At 39.1% G+C, this 18,037-nt stretch overlaps 1 protein-coding gene across 2 annotated transcripts in view; it reads right to left on the bottom strand.

Annotated features, from left to right (window-relative positions):
* The window catches only part of STARD13 (StAR related lipid transfer domain containing 13), a 295,560-nt gene that overhangs the window by 238,227 nt on the left and 39,296 nt on the right, over nucleotides 1-18,037 (bottom strand). For both annotated transcript variants that reach the window (XM_048081200.2, XM_048081201.2), the window contains exon 2: nucleotides 12,016-12,925. In XM_048081200.2, the coding sequence (XP_047937157.2) occupies nucleotides 12,016-12,753 (738 nt within the window). In that variant the 5' untranslated portion in view covers nucleotides 12,754-12,925. The remainder of the gene's footprint in view (nucleotides 1-12,015; nucleotides 12,926-18,037) is intronic.

Raw genomic sequence — 18,037 nt, 5'->3', positions numbered from 1 at the left:
AAAGTGAAAGGCAACAGGGACATATGCAGCAATGTTGTAATGTTACTGCAAAATGCTGACTTGCATATTGTGCTCCCCTTGGACATGCTGTTTTATGGAGACTCATTGCTTTTTAATCATAAACTAAGAAACAGAATAGTGATTATAGATTTTAGCATGTCCTTTTTAGCTGGGGAAAAAGATAACGCAGGTAAAATCCATAAAACATACTCTCCTAAAAAATCAGTTAGATCTCAATTCCGAAGAAAAGCTGCTTTGATAGAGTAGCCTCAGGCATCATTGTTGGAGGAAAAAAATCTGTATCCCCAGAGCATGCAGGCATATTGCTGACACCATATAAATGCTTTTATATAACAGAAAGGTTGGAGAATGTGGCCTAGAGCTCAAAAAATCTGTCACAGGCCTTTCAGGCTTCTTTTAAAGAGCATGAGGGTCACTAAACAGCAACTGCTTTCATCACCAGAACATTACGGTTCAGGCACGTTCCCTGTGCCTTGCTTCAGATGTCTTCTGCTGGTGTGAGAGGGGGAGTGAGAGAGAGGAGGGAGCAGAGGCAGCTGCTTTTGTAAACCTACAGGAGTTTTGCAAAATCTTTGAGACACAAATGCACTGAGGATGTTCTGGGACAGGTGAAGCTGTACGCATGAACCTGTGCCAGGGTTTTCATTATCAGGCAGGGGTTTAGCCTGCCCATCGCTGACTTCAAGTCCTAATATACATTATGTTTTAAGTAACTTCTGTGTTATTTGCACTCGCCTGGCTCTTTGTGAAGTGCCAGAACTGAAACCATTCAGAAATTCTGTCTGTGTTATTTGATAAGCTGTTTTTATAGTTGGAAAAGTATGTAAAAGGACAATACTATGGTTTGAAATTACAAAGAGAATTAGTAAGAAAGAGGAAAAAAAGCCTGCCATGGAGTGATTATCATCAGCAGTATTTGTATTCACATATACTTCAGCTTCATGTGATATGAAAGATTTTAGCACAAGAAAAAAACAACCATCAACCACAATAATCCAAATAAAAGGTCTGCTGACATAACTCTGGCAAGTAGCTGAAAACAAACAAGTCCCAGCCTTATGCAAGGTGGCTTGAATTTCAGCTAGTTCCTCCACTTACGTACTTCAAACAGAGTTCGGGCATTTTGAAATGCGACAGACTTCCCAATAGCAATAACAAGCGAAATCTTATCAAAAAGCAGTGTAGAACTGAGAGGTTTGGGGGTTTAAAGAGGCATATCTAGATACCTCCTTGCTGAGAAGACTTTATGTCCTGCGTAAGCACTCATGCTGTACCCAGAAGCTCCAGGACAGAAGTTGGAAGGATCACAGTTTGAATTTGAAGATGCATCTTAGTGTAGGACTTGAGGAGGTTCAAAAAGGGTCAGGCTCTCCTACTACTCATCTCCTGCTACTAATCCTGCTCACCTCAGTATAGTCCTGGTGTGATATTTGCCACCTTATGAAAAAAAAAAAAAAAAACCAGGAAAACAGCACAAGGGGAATTGGGCACACATACATGCAGAAACTGATCAGTAAGTAGTTCAGCTCTGCTGCAGTAAGGCTGGGTAGAAAAAGGTAGAAACCAGTCGTGCTGCAGCACACCCAGTATGTGTTTAAATGTAAAATTTAAAATGCCGAAATGATAGCAGTTCCTTTAGGAATGTGTTTATTTATTTATTTATTTTCTTACAAAGAATTTTTTGATTGATATTTGTCAATTCATCAGAGTTGAACTACTTGTCAAAGACAGTTTAATTTCTATAATATTCCTCTGGGGAAAATACCTTTACCTGCCAGTGAAGCTGTACGAGCTCCTTTGTAGCCCACCTAGCAAGCTGCTGGAGGCTCCTGACACCTCACTCACTCCCAGGCTGAGGAGTCATTCGCTGTCATGAAGAATTGTGAGTCTTTGGGGAGATTTTTCTGAACTAGAGTAAGCCCAATTTTAGAAATAACTACCCTTGCAAAACTAAATGTTTTTACTTGCCCTGCTAAACCTAGAAGATTCTTTTGGATCTATATTACCATTTTTTTTTCTTTGATTCATAAACTAAATTTTCCTTATTTATTTTTTCCTGTTTTCAACCTCATACTTGCTGCTATCAGAGAGTGATTTTAATTTGCATTGGAATTAAATTCTGAATGGCCTGAACAGCTTATGTGGCCACTCCTTAGCATTTGCAAGCAGTTGAAGACAATTTCCAAATAAGAAAAGCAGTACTCGAAGGGGAACACCTGAAGGTCTAGTTTATTTTATTTTTTTTGGTCTTAGACATCTGCATTCCATTTAGTGCAACTCAAACTCATCTTCTTAAGTACTGTACACAGAAATGGAAACACTGCATTGAAGAGAAGCTGAGCTGGAAACTGTAAAAATATATACTTTCCAACTCATAGCAATTCCTACTATCATAGAGTTTGATATTATTGTTTGTTTGTATTCATAGTAAATGATTTTAAAAAGTCATCTGAGAACCCTGAAGCGTCAATTTTAGTGCTTGCTTTCTGCCATTCACACACAAAATGCAAGCTTTACCATGTCTGAAAAGTTGGGTTTTAAAAGCATTTTCTATGCCTGTTTAATGCACATCTGACTACTTCAGAAAGACCTGAGCCCATGCCTGCTTGCTTAGCATGGGGGTTTCCCACTGAGACTTTTTGAATCTGTTTCTCTCTTTTTAAATCTGTTTCTTTTAATGCTATTTTTCTCTTTTCCTCGGTGGGACTGTGTGTTCCCCAAGATAGGACTAACACTGCTGAGTCCCTTGCAGGGCTCAGACAAATCTGGATAGCCCTCCATTTTGTGTCAAAGTACAAATACTGTGGTATTTGTACAGTACAAATACTGTAGAAATCACATGCTTAGAGGCTGATTGCTTAAGAGCTACATCATAGTATTTCAAAAAAAAACAAAACACAGGGTTCTGCAGAATGTTTTTGTCTTCCAGGGGTGATCTTTTTTAGTTTAATCATCTTGCATCTCCCAAACATGATTTCTTTGCCCCCCCACCTATCTGTTGCTACAGTTATTTGTAGTATGTTACTGAAGTGTGATCACACAGCAGATAAAAGTACGGCTTGAGGTGAACTCCCGGAGTGTAGGTGCTTAGTCTAGGTCAGTACAGGCACCGATCCTGGTCAGGCACGTTGTTCATTAAAACATATTCATCTTACTGCTGACTGCCAACTTCATCCTGCTATCGGGGCTAGTCTGTGTATTCTTTCTTCTAGTTGTTGGCTTTGCATATTTGTTCTTGGTTTTTATGTGTGATGTATGTGTTACGGAATGAAATACAAGTTGCAGTTTTATATTCCATTGCTACTTGGCAGGTTTAGCAGTTTTTCTGACATTTTATTCCATGTAAATCAGTCCCTAGACTAACTGCAAAGGCTTTTGCAAAATCCTTGTTACATAGCTACTGAAATTTCACCATTACACTGTTTCAATAGGAACTATAAATAATAACTGCAAAAAACTTACGATAGATTATATAGCCCATCGCCAAATACATCATCATAAAGACTAGACTAAGGCAAGAAAGCTTTTCTCTGAATACACAGCATAAACAAGCTGTTAAATCTTTTGCACTGAAAGATAATACCATAGAATCATCTAAGTTGGAAGAGACCTTCAAGGTCACCAAATCAAGATCATCAACCTGACCTAGCGAGTCCTATCACTAAACCGTGTCTCTTAGTGCCACGTCTGCACATGACTTATTCCAGACCTAATTTTTGAAACATTGGATTAAAAATCTAAACGCCAAAGAATTTCTTAGAATCTGCAGAAGGCATGGATGAAGAGAGTTCTGTAATACAAAAATCTGGTGAGATTCTAGTGAAGATAATATCTGGAAGAAAAATTATTCAAATGCAGGAATTCGCCTAAATGTCCTCTCCTTTTTATTTCTGGAGAATTCCAAATTAATTCGGAGGAGGTTTCCCTCAGCTGGGTTGCAAAAGGCTTTGTTCTGAAATAATTCAAAACTAGGCAGGCCTTTTAGTTTGGACAATGCATGAGGCATTGATTGCCCAAGATACTTGGATAGGTAAGAGCAGTCTATTTCCGTTTTTATTATAAATTGTTTAAGTTAAATTGAAATATTCAATAGCTGGAGTGATTGTTAAGGAGTATCTTGAAGGTGAGCACATGCTCCCCTATGGAAATTAACTATTTTCCTGAAATTTCTTTGAAGTCCACAACATTTTAAAATGTTTTTAATTTTCTCTGAATCTGTGTCAAGTGTGGACCTCAGTGTTTGCACAGGTAGCTGGTTGTGTGATAGCTGATTCTGTGTCATTACAAAAATGGTAGGTCCCTAGGTAGAGTCTGTGGTTCCATAGCAGCACCAAGAACATACATCCATTGCAACACCAAGCTAACATTATTGAACTGGAATTTCACACAGAGAAGGTGTATCAGTAGAATATTGCCAATATTATTAATCAAGCGTATGTTATCTAGGAAAAAAAATTCAAAAGCAGCTAGATACCTTTGGAAGTGCCACAAACTTTAGTGGGGCTTTGTGTGTGTGAGGAAACTTGTAATTCACTTTTCTTCTTCCAGCTCAAGAACTTTCCTGTATTAGGAAAAATGCTTTTCAAGGTTGTTAATTTGGTAATACTGTTACTTTGGTTTGTCATAGTGTGATTCTATTCTAGACTGGGAAAACATACAAAATCCTCACCTATCAGCCAAAAAAGCGTAAAGAGGCAACCTGACCCACCCCCTCACCTTTTGCACAAGTTTCCCATTTCACAAGTTGTTCTGCCTGCTGCCCATCCCTCAGTTTATCCAGAATCTCCATCTGCACTTTGGAGGAACATCTTCCTTTCAATGGTACGTAGATGAACAGATTCCTACATGTTGCTTTTGGTTCCCCCCACCCAAGAGCCAGTCTGTAATTCTCGGGGTGCCTGTCCCCACGCTCTGGCAGAGGAATTCACCAGAGCCTTGACTTAGGGCTTATTTTCTGTTGACTTCTGTAGAGATAGATGAGACACTCGACTGGTCTCACATCGCACAGATTCCAGATATTTTCAGATATTTGTAAAGGATAATCCTGATACACCTCTTTTACTCTCTTGCTGTGGGACTGTGCTGGGGCTGTGCAACAAAATTCATTGGCAGCACAGCCTCTGCCCCATAGGATAGCTGCAACCAGGACAGGCAACATAAAACCTTTGTCAGACACCAGTGGCAGACAGCTGCACTGTGGAAACTGCCAGCCTAAAGACTTTCCATAATATTTTGAAAGCTACTTAAGGGCCCAAGTTTTACACATTAACTTGAACAGCCTGAGGGTTTCCCACTGTGCAGTGTATCTCAATAATGTCACCTTCTGTAATTTCCTATTACTTACTTCAGCACCGAGCTGAAAGGTACTTGGTAAATTTTCTGAAGGAGTTTGAAAATCCAGGTGAGTTGTTTTTTTTTTTTTTGACTACATTATCTGATTTTCTGTATTTTTTTCTCCAGGCATTTTATTTTTTTTCTGAGAATCTAACTCTATAGGTAATGTGTAACATATACTACAAATTTTTGGAAAGTGATGCTACTGTACAGCACAAATGACTTCAAAACACCTGAAGGGTCAACTGCAAAAATGTTCTTTGAATCTTTTGAGTCCTATTCCATTCATCAAATGGAGGTTTGCTTGTCAGCTTTGCTTTTGAAAAAGGATGAATCGTATCCCCTCATGTCACAGCTTTTCTTCAGGAGGCTTTTGGCAGAGCCCAAGTTAGGATTGCTGAAAATACTTTATAGGCTATTTTGTACAAAACCAGCATGTATTATGTTTTCTCCAATCTCAGCCCAGCAGCCAGAGATGCCTGCTGAAGACAGTCTTGTGATTTCAAAGACAGGTTATCTGCTGCTGTAAACAACATGCCCCTTTTCTCAGGGCCTATGCATTTTAATTTTGAATTCTCTAGTAATGACCAATGAATCATGCATGTTTATTAAAACATGTAAGCAGCATGTGAGTCTATGGAGGAGAGAGGACAGTCATTTTGATACTATCTACATGTTTTCCTACACGATTCCAATACACTAATTCTCTTTGAATTTGATATGATATTTCAGCATGTTGTTGATTTAATGTTTGTGACTAGTTATTTTCCAAAGTTCCTGTAATTTTGTAATAGAAACAGCTGTACAGCTAATTTCCACATTAGTGAGATGTGAGGTTACATTTACAGCTCTCTCTGATCATAGCAAAAAGTAGGACAAAAGAAATGTCCTATCCTAATTGTCACATTATTAAGAAAAGGGGGATTAGAGAAAAATGGACTCTGTAAAAATGCTATGTTCATCATTAGTACCTCAAATTCCTGAAATTAATAAAGGCTCTTTCTTTTACATTAGTAATTAGAATCTGTTTCTAAGCCAGCATTTGTCTGACATTATTGTTAAGAGCTGATTGTATTTATTTATTAACTCATAATAATCCATCATTGCTAAAGTAATCGGCAGTTCCCCAACTTCCTTCCCAGGCAGGCAGAAAACAAGAATAAATGGTAGAAACTTTGCAAAGTTCAACTAACGGCATTTCCACCTATCAGCTTCAGAGAATGTGTAACTGAAACACAGAAAGCCCAGGTCTGACAGACACACCAAGGAAATGTGAATGTACAAAGCGACATCAGTCCTGTCTTACACAAGTCATTTCCCATTTTCCTCCCCTAAAGTTACTGCTCTGTTTTCCTGGCAATTGTTATTTCAGCACCTGGCTCTCCTACCTGGGTAGGCATCCCATGTCTGCAGAAGATGAGCAAAAGGGAGATAATAATAACTGTATTAAGTCTCGTGAAGAAGCCACCCCAAGCTTGCAGCCGTTCTCCTCCTCTAGTTTTGGAGTTTCAGTTTGATAGGGTAAAGAGAAGAACAAACTTCTGAAGTATGGGAGGAATGGCAGAAGGAATTTGTGCTCCACTCTAGTATGTTCTTTGCTAGTTTTTGCTCTCGTACAACTGAATCAGAGAAGACGAGACTATTGCAGGGCAATTTTCAGATAGCTTAAATTCCACCTAAGCTCCAGAGCCTCATTAATGAAAACAGGAAAGTACCTCTCGGAAAAGTGCTTCGGAGTGGCCAAGCCAGGCACTGAGCAGAGATGCACGAAGCACAAGGACTGAGCAGACTTTAAGCCGTTCAAATGTAAGCATAAGAAGCTTCCTTTGGCAGGTGCAATTACTGATCACAATTGTAGGCCTCGCTACTGCTCTGATTTGATCACTTAAATTGAATTATCTCATTCTGATTTGAATGAAGCAAATTCATCATCCCAAACTTCAAATTTTCTGATTCCTTTTTCATTGGATATGATTATTCAATTAAAGTATTTACAAACCACACAGAAGAATACATGTCTTTTAAGGAATTACAATTAACTTCAAAGACTTCATCTTTGAATAAATATTTGAATATTTATCTCCTCCTACATGTCCTTATTTATTTGTCTTCTTGTTTTCCTGCTTTGGTGAATTTCTGTGAAAAACAGAATGAAAACACGGGCCAGAATCAGACAAAATGTAGGACAGGTACCGTGGAAACTTCCCCATTACATCTCAGCAAATTATTCCACCCTGAATCTGAACACTTGTGGTCTAAGCTTATACAGCGATTGTCAAACTTGTCACTCAGTAATGATTGTATAATGAGGGTAAAATTTACCTAATTGTAATACAAGGACGGAAGAAGCAAATTAATGAAAATAAGTAAATCATCAAGGAAAGAGAAAGTGGAAAGCCAAATCATCCATCTTCCTGCCAGTAAAGGACTGTTTTCTGTAACCACTGCCAGAATTCAGCTGGCTTAGCTTTAAACGTCAAAAGCGACAGAGCTTTCACAAGTCTCCTTCAGAAGATCACAGTTTCATTTAAAACAGGCTAAGATTTACTCATGGAGGAAGGCGATGGCACAGCTGCCCCTTCAGTGCTACTCAATATTGTACACAGGGACTACTGATACTGTACAGGCCCGTCCCGGGACTGTGCAGCCTCCTGCAAACATCTGTGAGTATATGGTCTGAAAGCCAAACCCCGACGATTATATGCGTTCTGAATACTGCCTTAATTACCTAGATTATCTCTTTGGGTCATCTTGTCTCCCATGTGCCTAGGGAGTGGTATCTTGCTCTTTGTTTAAACCCGCTGCGTGAGGGAACACTCAATGCAGGTATCAGACCATCAGCGCCTGGCTTTAAAACAACAGTCGTGTTGGCTTTAGATCTTCCTCAGTGCACGGGAAGATGCATGACGCAAAGCTGTTCCTTCCCAGCACGTGGGCATCCTGGCGTGCCCCTTTCTCTCTGAGAGGAAGCTCTGACAACTCACTTAGGTGCCCTAAAAAATGTCAGGAGAGACAGAAAGCTTGTGTTTTGGCTGTTAAAACAGCTAAGATGGGCTCCCCCAAGAGATGCTTTGAAGCTGTCCCAGAGAGGGTTTCCAGCTTGTTACCATGTGTAAGACGATGCTCGCATCTCTGCAGCAGCCCCCCAACATCAGCAGGATTTCTATACACTCCCTGAGGAGAGGGAGGATCCATGATAATTCACTTTGTCAAGGGTATGATCACATAATCCTTTTTTTTCCCTAATATCTATCAAATATCTTTTTTTTTTTTCTTGAGTGTAATGCTACTCCTGGAAATAATGTGCATTGTTCTGAGGTGATATAAGAATAGGGTAAGAGCACTGATGTAAAGTTGCACGGTAGTTCCTGCTTAAATGTGGTTATCAGCTGGGCCCTGCTCAGTACAGTCTGAAGAAATGGAAATCTAGAGAAATATTATGTTTCAGAAGCTATTCCACAAGATTTATTGCCACTGTGTGCTGAGTTGGTTACATGGACAAAGAGTGCATGTCGTTTACTCTAAAGGCTTGAAGGAAAACAAGCAAGGAAGAATGTCTCAAGACGCCTCTTCAGGGTTACTGAGAGAACATCTGCACAGAACAAAACCCGATGATAATATCAGAAGGATATGAACGATGTAAAAAAGTTACCATCCGAGACAGAGAGGAAGTCAGAATCTCTACAGTGCTGTCCTAGCAATGATCTGACCTAGATCACCATTCAAAAAATGAGAAATAACATGAACAATATTTCAGACATGTATATAGACATGCTTGTAAATCTTCAAAGTTTTGCTCCCTCAGTGGAAATAAATGTTACTTTTCTTTTAAGAAGTCTACTTGGGCATTAAATATACTACTGGTTACAGGCTCCTGAAAAGGAAAAACAGCTGCCAATTTTTTTTTACAAGGAAAGCATAGGAAAATATATACGGGACTGGTTTAAGGGTGGAGACTCAGGGACCACAGTGCATTCATAAATCGAACAGAAGTGTCATTTATCTGGTGTGACACAGAACAGGCAGATTCTGTATGCCTTTGGACAAAGAGACAGAGCATTTTTCATGGGCACCATTATATGAATTGCTTTCAGCAGCGTTTCTTCCGCTTGTAGCAGCATTGGCAGCATACACAAGTTGTATTTTTTCCGTCTTCACTGTACTTGTTTACTGTTCAGCATACTCAGAGAGTTCCACGATTACTATTCAGATGCCTGTAACAACTGTTTTAAGAGGAGATTCGGACACCAGCTTTGCTCACTGCTGCTGCCCACAAGGGGCTGTGCTCCCCAGCGTGGGGCAGGTGCCAGCCTTTCCTACTGTCTCCACCAAAAATAGGGGTTTTGCTGCAGTGCATCCCTCTGCAGTCAGGAACAAGTTCGTGTACTGAGGAATGACCCTGTGGGGTCATTCTTAATTGCTATTTCACTGTGAACTCTGTTAGCAAGGATTCAGCCAGGTATTGGCCACGGCGTTACCTTTGATAGCCTGGATCTGTGTGGTCGAGAGGATTTGGTTTTTATACTACTTTTAAGTCTGAGGCTTAGCAGTAATGGTTGCTTTTGACAACGTTTTTACCCCATGCTGTCTTTATTTCGTTTTCTTTCCAGCAGAAAGACATTTCTTCCACAGCCCCATTTCTACATAACACAAATAAATAATGTGACAATGGCATACATTTGCTTAGCATAGGCTTGAAACAGAGTCACGGGGGGAGCTTTTGGTCTGAGTACTAATGCATGACTGCTGCTAAAATTTTAGAGACAAGATAATCCCTTTTTAATTCTTGGAGGCTTTTCTGGGATGATACATACTTATTTACATGGAAAAAAAATGAAAACCAGGACTGCATCATTGCATCTGTACAGTTTTTGAAATGTTTTGACACATTCTCAGAGATTTACTAGGTAATTTCGCATGCTTGTCTGGCAATTTATAATCCATTATTTTGCACTACAGGCTGCATCCTTGAGTTTATTTTATGGCATAGATATAAAGTAAACTAAATGACAGCAGCACCCAGCCTTTCCCTTTTATCTACAGGATTGACCTTCAGCAAACAGAATCCAAGGGATGTTGCGCGTGCATTTTGTTATATATTTATATTAATGGGAACCTCTGGAATACCATGTCTGAGTAAATGAGGAAGCAAGCCTTGGCTTAGGGCAGCGGAACAATGCAATCATTTAATAAAATGTGTGCCACAAGAATCTTTCAGGGTCAGTGTTGCATCAAAAGGTGCACTGCTTTGGAACCATCTCTGGACCTTGGTTTTCTAATGTTAGCTGCTGAGAAACGTTTTTGTGAAAATCTGTAATATTTCTCTGTGAGCTGATGTGTTTCCTACTTACACTGGGATCAGTGTCAAGTGCAGCCACAAATTTACCACTCAGTTAAGGTCAGAATTAGTCACCCAAAACTGGAAATGGATCAGTATTAAAGGAGAGAAGTAACTAAGAATTATATACTATAATTCTGATGTTAACTTGGACATTTGAGTCCTGACCCTACTTCCTTTCTTTGATTTAATCAGAAACCAGTGAAGCAACTCTGTGTTGTAAGTTCTAGAAGTAAAAGAAAGAAAATAGAGAAATAATGAAAAATAGAAGACTCTTGGTAAAAGATGAAAGCTCCACCCTGGATTTCAAGGCAAAACTGTTTTTATATTGAAAATAACTTAAAAATGAAGGAGTAATGGAAAAGAGAGGAAGGAAAGGTATGACTGACCTGCAGTTCCAGATTTGCTGCCATTTCAGGAACGCTGGAATTTTAAGAGTTTGTTTTCTCCACTGTTTGGAATCACTTCATATTTCTGTACTAGAGCTGAACTACTCCAACGATAAATATGTTTAGCTCCAGGCATTTGGTTTGTCACCAGCTGGGAGCAGGAGGAAAGCCTTGCGTATTCTATTGGGAAGCTTCTGTTCCTCCAGTTCAAAAAAACCACAGCTAATTTACTCAACCCCTTTTTTTTTGGGAAAAGTTATAGATGGATGATTCTTCTTACAGAATGTATTTCATTTCATCCTAAATATTCTTGTCTTTTCACTTTGGACATTGGTCTGTAGAGCATCAGGATATGCAACATTACAGATAAAAACTTTTTTTATTTTATTATAGACCAGATGGTCACCTGTACTCCGTATTATTTTATTGAAATAAGAATACACAAATCACTGTTACTTGGTAGTGCTGTAGGTTAGGAGGAGCAGTGCTGTGGTGCCTCTACTCTAAAAAAGGCCATTATTCAGCATAAAGAAATAACGATACTCTTCTAGGAAACCAGAGCTGTATCCCTTTGGGACAGTCAATAGACTCAGGGAATAGCCAGGAATATCTGCTGCATGTGGCATGATATATGATCTTCTAGGAGCAAGGGAAACTGAGCCAATGTTCCCATTTAAAAAGAAAACAGCAATCCTTGTTTGAGGTTCAATCCAATGGAAACGTGGCCAATCTGAAGAAATAGATTTGTTTAATGTAAAAGCCTAGCGTTATATTTTTAACATTTTGTATGTTTTACTGTAGGTTTATATTCTTAATTATGTAATTAACATTCATTATCTCTGTATAAAAAATTGTGTAAGTTCTCCTGTAACCAAGCTTAAATGACACCACTTATTTTAAACACACTTGGAACAAAAGAGTAGCTTCTATTACCTCCAGCTCCATGTGTTTTTCTTCCTTGTCATGGTCCTTCAATTCCTTTTTGGAACGATCATCACAGTCTTCTGCATGACAGATGTGTTGATCCTTAGTAAGTTCATGTTTAGCTTGCTTTCTTGGGAAAACATTCCTTCTGTGAAGACCATTGAAAAAAGCCTCATACAGCGGCAGCTCTGTAAACAGATCGTCATCGTCTTTGCCATCTACTTTTTCCTCTTCAGATGAAAAATCTCCTGCATCTCCTGCCTCACAAATATGGAGTTCGGTATTAACTTCATGTGGTAAAAATTCAAAATCAGAAAATGTGATTGCACTTGGTTTGTGTTTTATGACTCTGATCTCGTGACTTCTTTCTGTTTTTCTGTCTGAATTTCTTCCTGTAAGGAGTGGCCATTCTCTGTGCAAGGGAAGGTTTAATGGGTCCTCCTTTGGCTTGTGCCTTGCAGAACACAGTATTTCCTTACGAAGCTGCTCTGCTTCACACTGATTGCTGGCACTAACACCCCCTGCAGCCCTGCTAGGTCGCAAGGATGTCTCGCTGTGGTCTAATAAGGAAGCCACAGACAGCAAACTCAACTCAGGTTCCAGTAAAACATCCTGAAATTCAGATGGACTTTCCTGTTCTTCTGTCTTTCTTTGGAATGCTTCATACTTTGCTCCCTTTGGAGTCCCCAGGCACTTGGCGGTAAGATGTGGCGAGCCTTGTCCTTCTGCATAGATGTTGGTTTCCATTCCAACGAGCTTCACCCATCAGAGATCAAAATGACTTCATTCTTGGTTTTCTTAAGATACATCACTTCACATACATAGCCAGGAAATATCTCCTTATTTTTCCAAAACCATGATCACACAATCATTATTAATGCCTGGATTCTTATACCAATCCTCTGAATCCTCTCTGTTCCTGAAAAATAAAAAAAAAAAAAAAAAAATTATTGATGGTAATAGGCTTGCATTGGAGTGCATCAGTAGAAGTAATCCTGAAATATGACATTCCTGTATCAAATTTAGTTATAGTTCTCTGCAAAAATATTTGATATATGCAGACTAAATGAACTTAAAACATCAGAACCCTGACTTCTTTACCTTAAAGACCAGGAAAGAACTGGCAAATGCAGAAATGGTTTTTAAAATACTGACTTTACATTGATTATTGACACAATGGATCAGAATCATTCAGTCTGATGTTAGATAGATGCTTGTTTCCAAAATGTGCCTCTTATTCACTGTATTTTTATTGTCTGTTCAGTTATTGAGAACTTTTACAGTGTTTTGGCAAAGCTACTGAAATGTCATGAGGAAGAGCGAGGAGTCAAAGGAGTTGACAGAAAAGGAAGGACATTTCACTACAGGTAGAGTTTTCTGTCACTCGCCTCCTCTGAATTGCCAATGCAGTGCAGCACCTGTCCATTTCCAATACATTTGCAAAGCAAAAAGAGAAGGCTAGAAATACAGAAAGCTTCAGTTCTACATCAGAGTTGCCCGTGTCTGGTTTAAATCAGCCTTAACTTCTGTGCTCGCATCTAGTCTGTGGACCTCCAACGCACGGGAAGACAGGAGCCGCGAGGAACTGATCTTGCATCACTGAGTAGCTTACATTCACCCTTAGATGTAAGTTACTTTTTGTGACAGGTTGAATATTGATAGTATTTATTTTAATGATTGTTTCAGTACTCCATCTGTGAGACAGCAAAGCAGAACAGAAGCTTTTCAAAATAAGAAGAGAAGCTTATGCCTTTGATGTACGTGGCAGGCCTGTCACTGATGGGGGAGGCTTGTCAGAAGGCAGTGCTGTGATTGTCAAAGTGGGAAGCAAGCAGAGTAAGATGCTGGCATGTGATGTGCCTGTCACTGCTTGTGCCATAAGCTAAGCAGTGCATACCAGCGAGGTGTATTTTATTGCTGGTGAGTATATATTTTAGTTTTATAGACATACCTTGGGTAACAGAAAGAGTATTGTACATAGGTAGAAAATTTAGATTCATGATATTACCATTATTCATTTGAATTTCAGCTGCAGAGGGGGGTGAGCATGCAGGTATGCACAATTTAGATAGCCTTCCTCTCAGCTATAGTTAGCTATGTAAAAGTCTGACATTATTGTAAGCTGTCTGGCCTCCTGCTGGAGTCAGTGGAGGGAGAAAAATGCTTCCTGAAGGTAAATGCTCTCACTTATCTTAGATACCTATTTTGGCATGAGATGAGTCACCCTCCTAGCATGACTGCCTTATCCAAAACTATGAAGGTGGGCTAGACAAAATGTTTACACCAGTCACACAACTTTTAGACGGACAAAGGCAAGAAGAATCTCATCCCATGTCTTTTTTTACACAATAGCAGATTGCAGTGTCTACACACAAGTAACAAACCTGCATCTGAAGCCCTCATTTTCTCAGAAGCTTCCAGCAGGATTAGAAATCCTCAGGTCTCCAGGGCTCCCACCCAAACTCTCTCTTCTGTCCTCACCCTTCTCTAATGCCATTCTTTCTCTTCTGGCAGAATTTGCCCATCCTTGGCCTGTTCCCTGGACCCTCCTTAGTTCTGGTAACGCTGCTCTGCAGGCTGTACTGTGATAACACCTGCAGGAATACACCTCTGTGTTTGTAGGAACATCTTTGCTGTAACAAAACAAAAATACAGCTTAAAATGGTCCAGAAGAAGCTACAAAAATTCTACACTATGCAAATTCTACATGGGGCAAGTGAATTATGTATTATTTATTGCTAGTATTTTAAGGTGATGCTTTAAACTCCAAAATGTGAATTATAATCACTGCAAAAAATTGTATATTTGCTATCTCTGAATATTCTAGCATATAAAATAAATGTCTATCTTCTTTTTAAACTTTGCTTAGTTCTTTGTTTCATATGATTTTCAGCTTTACAGGATGTGGTGCGAAGCTGTAATTTCTGCAGTTTAAAAAGGCATGAAAAAGCTTTCCTTTTATTAGGTTTTCTTACTCCATTGGACTCTTCTTATTTGTTTATTTTTCCTATGATGAAGCCAGGACAAAGAAAGCATGCAGGAGCAGGCTGCTTTTATGCAAGAAATATCTGAAGAGGAAGTGTTAAGAAGAGAGTGTGAGTTTACCCACACATCCTGTGGAACATATCTTTTTACTCGATCTAGTAGTGACTGGAAAAAAAAAAACAACTCTCATACAAAATACCAAATTCTATATTTTATAAAAAGTTACACATAGACATTCAAAGCTCCTAAAAATGGAATTTTTTGGCAGAGCTATGGATTGGAAATCCTGCCCATAGCAAAATGTGTAGCTCAGAGAGGTCTGAACATTCAGAGCTAAATCTGTACATGTCATAAAAGGCCTCTAATACAGAGCTGCAAAATAAGATAATTATCACCACAGTTATAAATGTATGCACTTATAAGCTCTGAAAAATAATAATCTCTCTGAAAAAGGTCTTCAAGGCTTTATAAGAAGAGAAATTACTTTTATATGCATATGTGATTCTCAGTATATACTGTAGCATTAGCTGTGCCAGTAGTCACTGGTGTGGGTTAAGATGTTGAAAAATAAAAATCACTTGGGCATATATGTGTTTTTTCTGACTAGAGGGACGATGTAGGGACTACCACGGTTAACTGTCCAACTAAAACCAACTCCAAAACAGCTTAAGGAAGAGCACAAAAAAAGCAACACAGGTTATATATATTTTTTTTAAGGTAACATGTGAAATCCATATCTGGGTGTAATATCCAATCAACTTCAGGTTTTACACAAATTAATTTAAAACTTACAAACTAAATTTTATTTTCCAAGGAAAGCTCATACAAATCAGCAATGGGATTAATATAGGTACGAGGTACAGCTTGTGAAATGATATGGAGGGAAAGTTTTCTTACAGTTTGGTACAAGCAGAGGTATCTGTGCAGACTCACAGATAAATTTTTGTGTATCATGCTCTATTGGCTTGATTCTCCTTTGCACAGACAACCAAAAATTGTATTGAAACTCACCAGGTTTTACATAAAGATCACACAAAAAAGAAGCACATATTAGGCTTAAACATTAAATAGGAGGATTTTACTCGCGTATATTTTCTTGAGTCAATACAAGGACAGCAAGTCACCTAAAATAACTTTGCAAACACTGATTAAATGAGTGCATGAGTGCATTTCAATATCCATTCTCCATTTTGGCATTGCAGAGCATGTGAATGTATGGAATTTTCATACTTTTTAGAAAACAGTTTAAATGTGAATTGACACAGTTAACCACCAAATCAAGTCCTGATCTTGGCTGGAATGGAACAACACTCATCCAAAATAGTTTCTACCCCTCAGCCCCTAGTGCATTTGTTTCCCTTTCACAATGACGTTGTTTAGTATTTCCCATTGACTTAAACAATCTTCCCCTGAAAAATTAAACAAACAAGCCAAGAGAATGTGAAACACACAAACTAACAGCAAATTAGGAGATTAGGATTTTCTTTTCCTGATGATAATTTTACCTGTTTTGCAAGGTAACCCCATATTTTTCAATTCAGTTAATTTCCATAAGCGTAACAACAGGAACTCAGTTAGTAGCCAAAAGATCCTCCAAGCGTTGGGGCAGAACAGAAAAAGAAATGAGCAGATCCTTAACAAAAGGCATTTCAGCTTGCTTGCTGCACAAGAACTCTGTCAACAGAAGTATGTGTGAGAATCCCTGGGGCTAAAACAGCCTTCTGCAAGCACTGGCCAAATTATTCACAGAAAAAGACAGAAAAAAAAGGAGAGAGAAAAAAAAAAGTAAAGAGAGAGATCATAAGCATGCTTCGCAGGATCACCAGGCAATTCTAAAAATAGTGTGACCTCATTCCTCACATTGTGCCAGACCTGAACATTGTGCTCTGCTTTATCACCTGGAGCACCTGGAGCCAGGTTCCCAGTGCGCACACTCTGCGTACTGTCAGGTTTTGAAAAGGGAGGCTACGAAATGCCTTTTGATATAATAATTCCAATATAAAGGAATAGCAAAATTAGCTTTCCATGTCACTTTGCAAATTCTAATTATTGTTTGTCTATGCTTCTTCAACACCTACATTTTCTACCAAGGCTTCACAAGTCTTCCTTTTTATGTATATTGGTGGGATCATGGTTTGCAGACAGACTTTTGCATGCAATGCAAAATGGAGCTATAGTGTAGGCTACAGTGTAATCACACTGGACATGCGAGTTTCCAAGTGTGATTAGAAACTGGTTACTTGCAAATCTAGCCTGAAAAGGGAAAGGATGAATTGCCATTGGAAATATAGGGGCCTATAGTGTAATTTTGGATGTCTTTTTGTATATTGCTTCTGATCAAAGCAAACAGCAAAAATGCAGGAGCTGCAACACTCTTCTGCTCGTGTAATGGCTCCTGCCTGCCAACAGCAGCAGGTGACATTTTTCACCTTGAAATATCCAGAAGCACTTCACAGATGCTGCCAAATCTACGTCCCTCCTGACTCATTTCAGTGAGTGAGCGCTTAGATGTTGGTTCCTCTTACACCTCGTGCACCTGATTGCCTTCACTGAAGTTAAGCAGTATTTCAGTCAGCAAAGGATCTGGCGTATTTATGAATGAGTCACTCAGCAAATGAAGCCATATATCGAGGCAATCATCTTACAGGAATTACTTTATATGACAGTTCAGTGAGGCTTGTCTCAGCTTAGAAGTGTTTATGGTCCCCGGACAGCTGCAACACCAAGCCTTCCCTTTAGCTTTGCCGTGTCTGTCCCCACCTCCACTCTAACAGAAGCTCATTTTGCATTGTCAACAAAAGAAAAATATCTTCTCAAATTCAATAAACTACAATGATAAAGAGACATTCTGCTATTGTAGCTGGGCCTACATTCACGGCTGTCTCAGGTGCATTAGTTACAGACGTGCTGCTTTCCAGCCACCATCTTCACTGATGTGTCTACACTGACTGGACCTTCTCCCAACATAGAGGAGGGAAAGACTGAATTTAATCCAGTCAAGGTACTAACATCCTGACATTGTCCTGACTGATCTGTGTTTTGGTCC

The sequence above is a fragment of the Anser cygnoides genome, chromosome 1, assembly GCF_040182565.1.
Source record: "Anser cygnoides isolate HZ-2024a breed goose chromosome 1, Taihu_goose_T2T_genome, whole genome shotgun sequence".
Classification (NCBI taxonomy): Eukaryota; Metazoa; Chordata; class Aves; order Anseriformes; family Anatidae; genus Anser; species Anser cygnoides.
The sequence above is the reverse complement of the archived record's forward strand: the minus strand, read 5'-3'. Positions and strand labels throughout refer to the sequence as shown.